The sequence below is a fragment of the Branchiostoma floridae genome, chromosome 8 (genome assembly GCF_000003815.2).
Source record: "Branchiostoma floridae strain S238N-H82 chromosome 8, Bfl_VNyyK, whole genome shotgun sequence".
NCBI classification, from domain to species: domain Eukaryota; kingdom Metazoa; phylum Chordata; class Leptocardii; order Amphioxiformes; family Branchiostomatidae; genus Branchiostoma; species Branchiostoma floridae.
The window spans coordinates 23,534,842-23,537,165 of NC_049986.1; the positions used below are offsets into that span (position 1 = coordinate 23,534,842).

The 2,324-nt window shown below is 37.5% G+C and overlaps 3 protein-coding genes across 3 annotated transcripts in view; 1 reads left to right on the forward strand and 2 right to left on the reverse strand.

The window, feature by feature from the left end:
- Window positions 1-2,324, reverse strand: part of LOC118420724 (polyribonucleotide nucleotidyltransferase-like) — a 41,743-nt gene that overhangs the window by 19,059 nt on the left and 20,360 nt on the right. The gene's annotated exons all lie outside the window — the stretch shown is intronic.
- Window positions 1-2,324, reverse strand: part of LOC118421991 — a 34,028-nt gene that overhangs the window by 17,525 nt on the left and 14,179 nt on the right. Inside the window, exon 5 of the mRNA XM_035829495.1 lies at window positions 583-721. Within this exon, the coding sequence (XP_035685388.1) occupies window positions 583-721 (139 nt within the window). The remainder of the gene's footprint in view (window positions 1-582; window positions 722-2,324) is intronic.
- Window positions 1-2,324, forward strand: part of LOC118420723 (histone H4-like) — a 95,962-nt gene that overhangs the window by 16,182 nt on the left and 77,456 nt on the right. The gene's annotated exons all lie outside the window — the stretch shown is intronic.

Genomic DNA, 2,324 nt, shown 5'->3' on the forward strand with positions numbered 1-2,324 from the left:
GTGATAAAATGTAAAAACTCTTCAACACTTTTTTTTTCCTGTTTGACCTGTCATATAGAGCACATGTTTTGTTTAACTTAAACATGCATTTATATGCCATGATAACTATTTTGTCAAGTTGAATTTTTCCCAACAAAATATACCTTGGTAAGTTTCCGCTATTATTTGCTACTATTACTGGCGCAAGTTAGAATGCAATATCTAACTTTAGCTTCATGAAGAAACTATCAGTAGAGTAGCCTTCATTATGTCATGATTATCGTTTTCAAACCTAGTAGTACGTTAATGTCAAGAATCCGTATCACAAAATATATGAACATGCTTTGAATTCGATGTTTACCATTCTATGTAATTCCCTTACCTTTACATCGTAAAATGTGTATTTTATAACTGCGTTAGTCCTTTCAAATTCCAACTCTTCATAACTTTTAAACGGGATCCATGGCCATTCCTCCGGCTTCCATTGACTGTAAGGATGCACAAATTTGAATATCATATGTCAAATACTTTAGTACAATAGTGTATGATGCTCGAGAATGCCAGAAATAGATAATTCTATTTCGAACTAAATGAGAAGCTGACCTTTGTCCCGGCACGATGAACTGCACTGTACCGTTAAGCACGGCAGACGTGTCGGAGGTGTAGTAACACCTGGGTAAGGGTGGCTGAAAGCCAGGGATCGGGAAGACCCAGTCTGGGATGACGTACAATTCGAGAGTATCTGTGGAGCAACAAAACAATAAGAGATGGCAGACTTCACTCCCTTCTCCGCAATGGTTTCACAGGCACTTCCGGTTCAATTGACTAAAATCGCTCATGCTTATACAGTTTATAAGAATGAAAGAAGTTCCTGGACATCGCATAGAATATTGCAAATGTAAGGAATGGTAAATTGAAGAAAAATTGTATAATTTCCTTACCACTTGTGTTGCTGTAGGATTTGTAGCCGTATTCCCAGTCGAGGGGACTTAGAAGTACTCCGGCAAACGTGTAGCTAGTCTCACTCAGCACGAAACCCTAAAAAAGGGCAGAAAAAATAAATCATGACGTCGTCGGGAAGGAAGAACGTTATTGCACGACAATTGTACATGGTACAAAAGTATGGCAACAGCTATTACATGAAGTACAAAATAGAGGTACAGGTATAGGATAAAGCTTAACATCGTAGTTAACACAACAATAATGGCTAATATGCATAATTCATTCATATAGTATCATAATGAAGTAGGCTAATCATGAGCTTCAGTATTCTTTCTTTCTAATAGCAAAGTAGTCCTTGATGTATTTGCCTATTTTTGCATTATGGGAGTTCTGGCATCTAAATAAATGTGCAAATCTGTCTGTAGCATCGAGTCTTTTGAAATATGTTGTACTTGGTTCGAGAAACGTGAATAATTCATTGCGTAAACTAGCGTATCTAAAACATTCCATTATAAAATGACATTCATCTTCAATATGATTTGGGCAGAATGGACACTTTGGTCAGGGGCTACATTGTAGTATCTGCCTCTTTCAACATTTAACTTATGGCTACCAATCCTTAACTGAGTTATTGCTTTGCGAATCTCAAAGTTATCTATATTATAAAGGTACATTTCTTGTTCATAGCATTTTCTTGATTTGCTAAGAAAAAACAGTATTGAATTGTTTTCAATATAACTAAACCACTCCTGTATGCATATATATCTTGTAGCCTGGTGCGCAGTTGGTTAACAATATAATCCGTTTTATAATCAGGTAACTCTCCTGACTCAGAGGCAAAATGGCTGACCATGAACATATAAAAACACGGATATAGATTGTTCAGAGCTTGATAATGCATACGCAGCAGATTGCGCACAAGGATTTTGTTCCAAACGCCTCCGTTTTTAACCGAATTTCTATTGCCCTTGAATTTATCTATGGCAATATCATACAAAACGTACAAGCATAGAGAAATGACAACAAAGCACAAAAAGCGCTTTTATTATTTTCTAACTATGGCATTCGCTGAGCGCTCTATTGAATTGCTCGGCTGCAGCGACGACTCCAATCTGCCGCAGATTTAGTGAGATACCTGCTTAAAGTAGTTGATGAGTTACAAAGCACCAGCCAAATAAATGTCGACTCTATTCTTGTATGTCATACGTGTACGTGGGCCATTGATAACGCTAGATATGTGTGTTCTGGACCGGGTGCTAACTTAGTGTTCTTTCTACTCCGCGTGCACCGAGTGCGCCGCTGTCAAAAATTCGAAGACCGGATTTGGACGACATGGACTATTGTGAAGGTAAAGTTGAATTTGTTACATTTTTTAAGTTGAAATTGTAACATTTGTAAAGGCG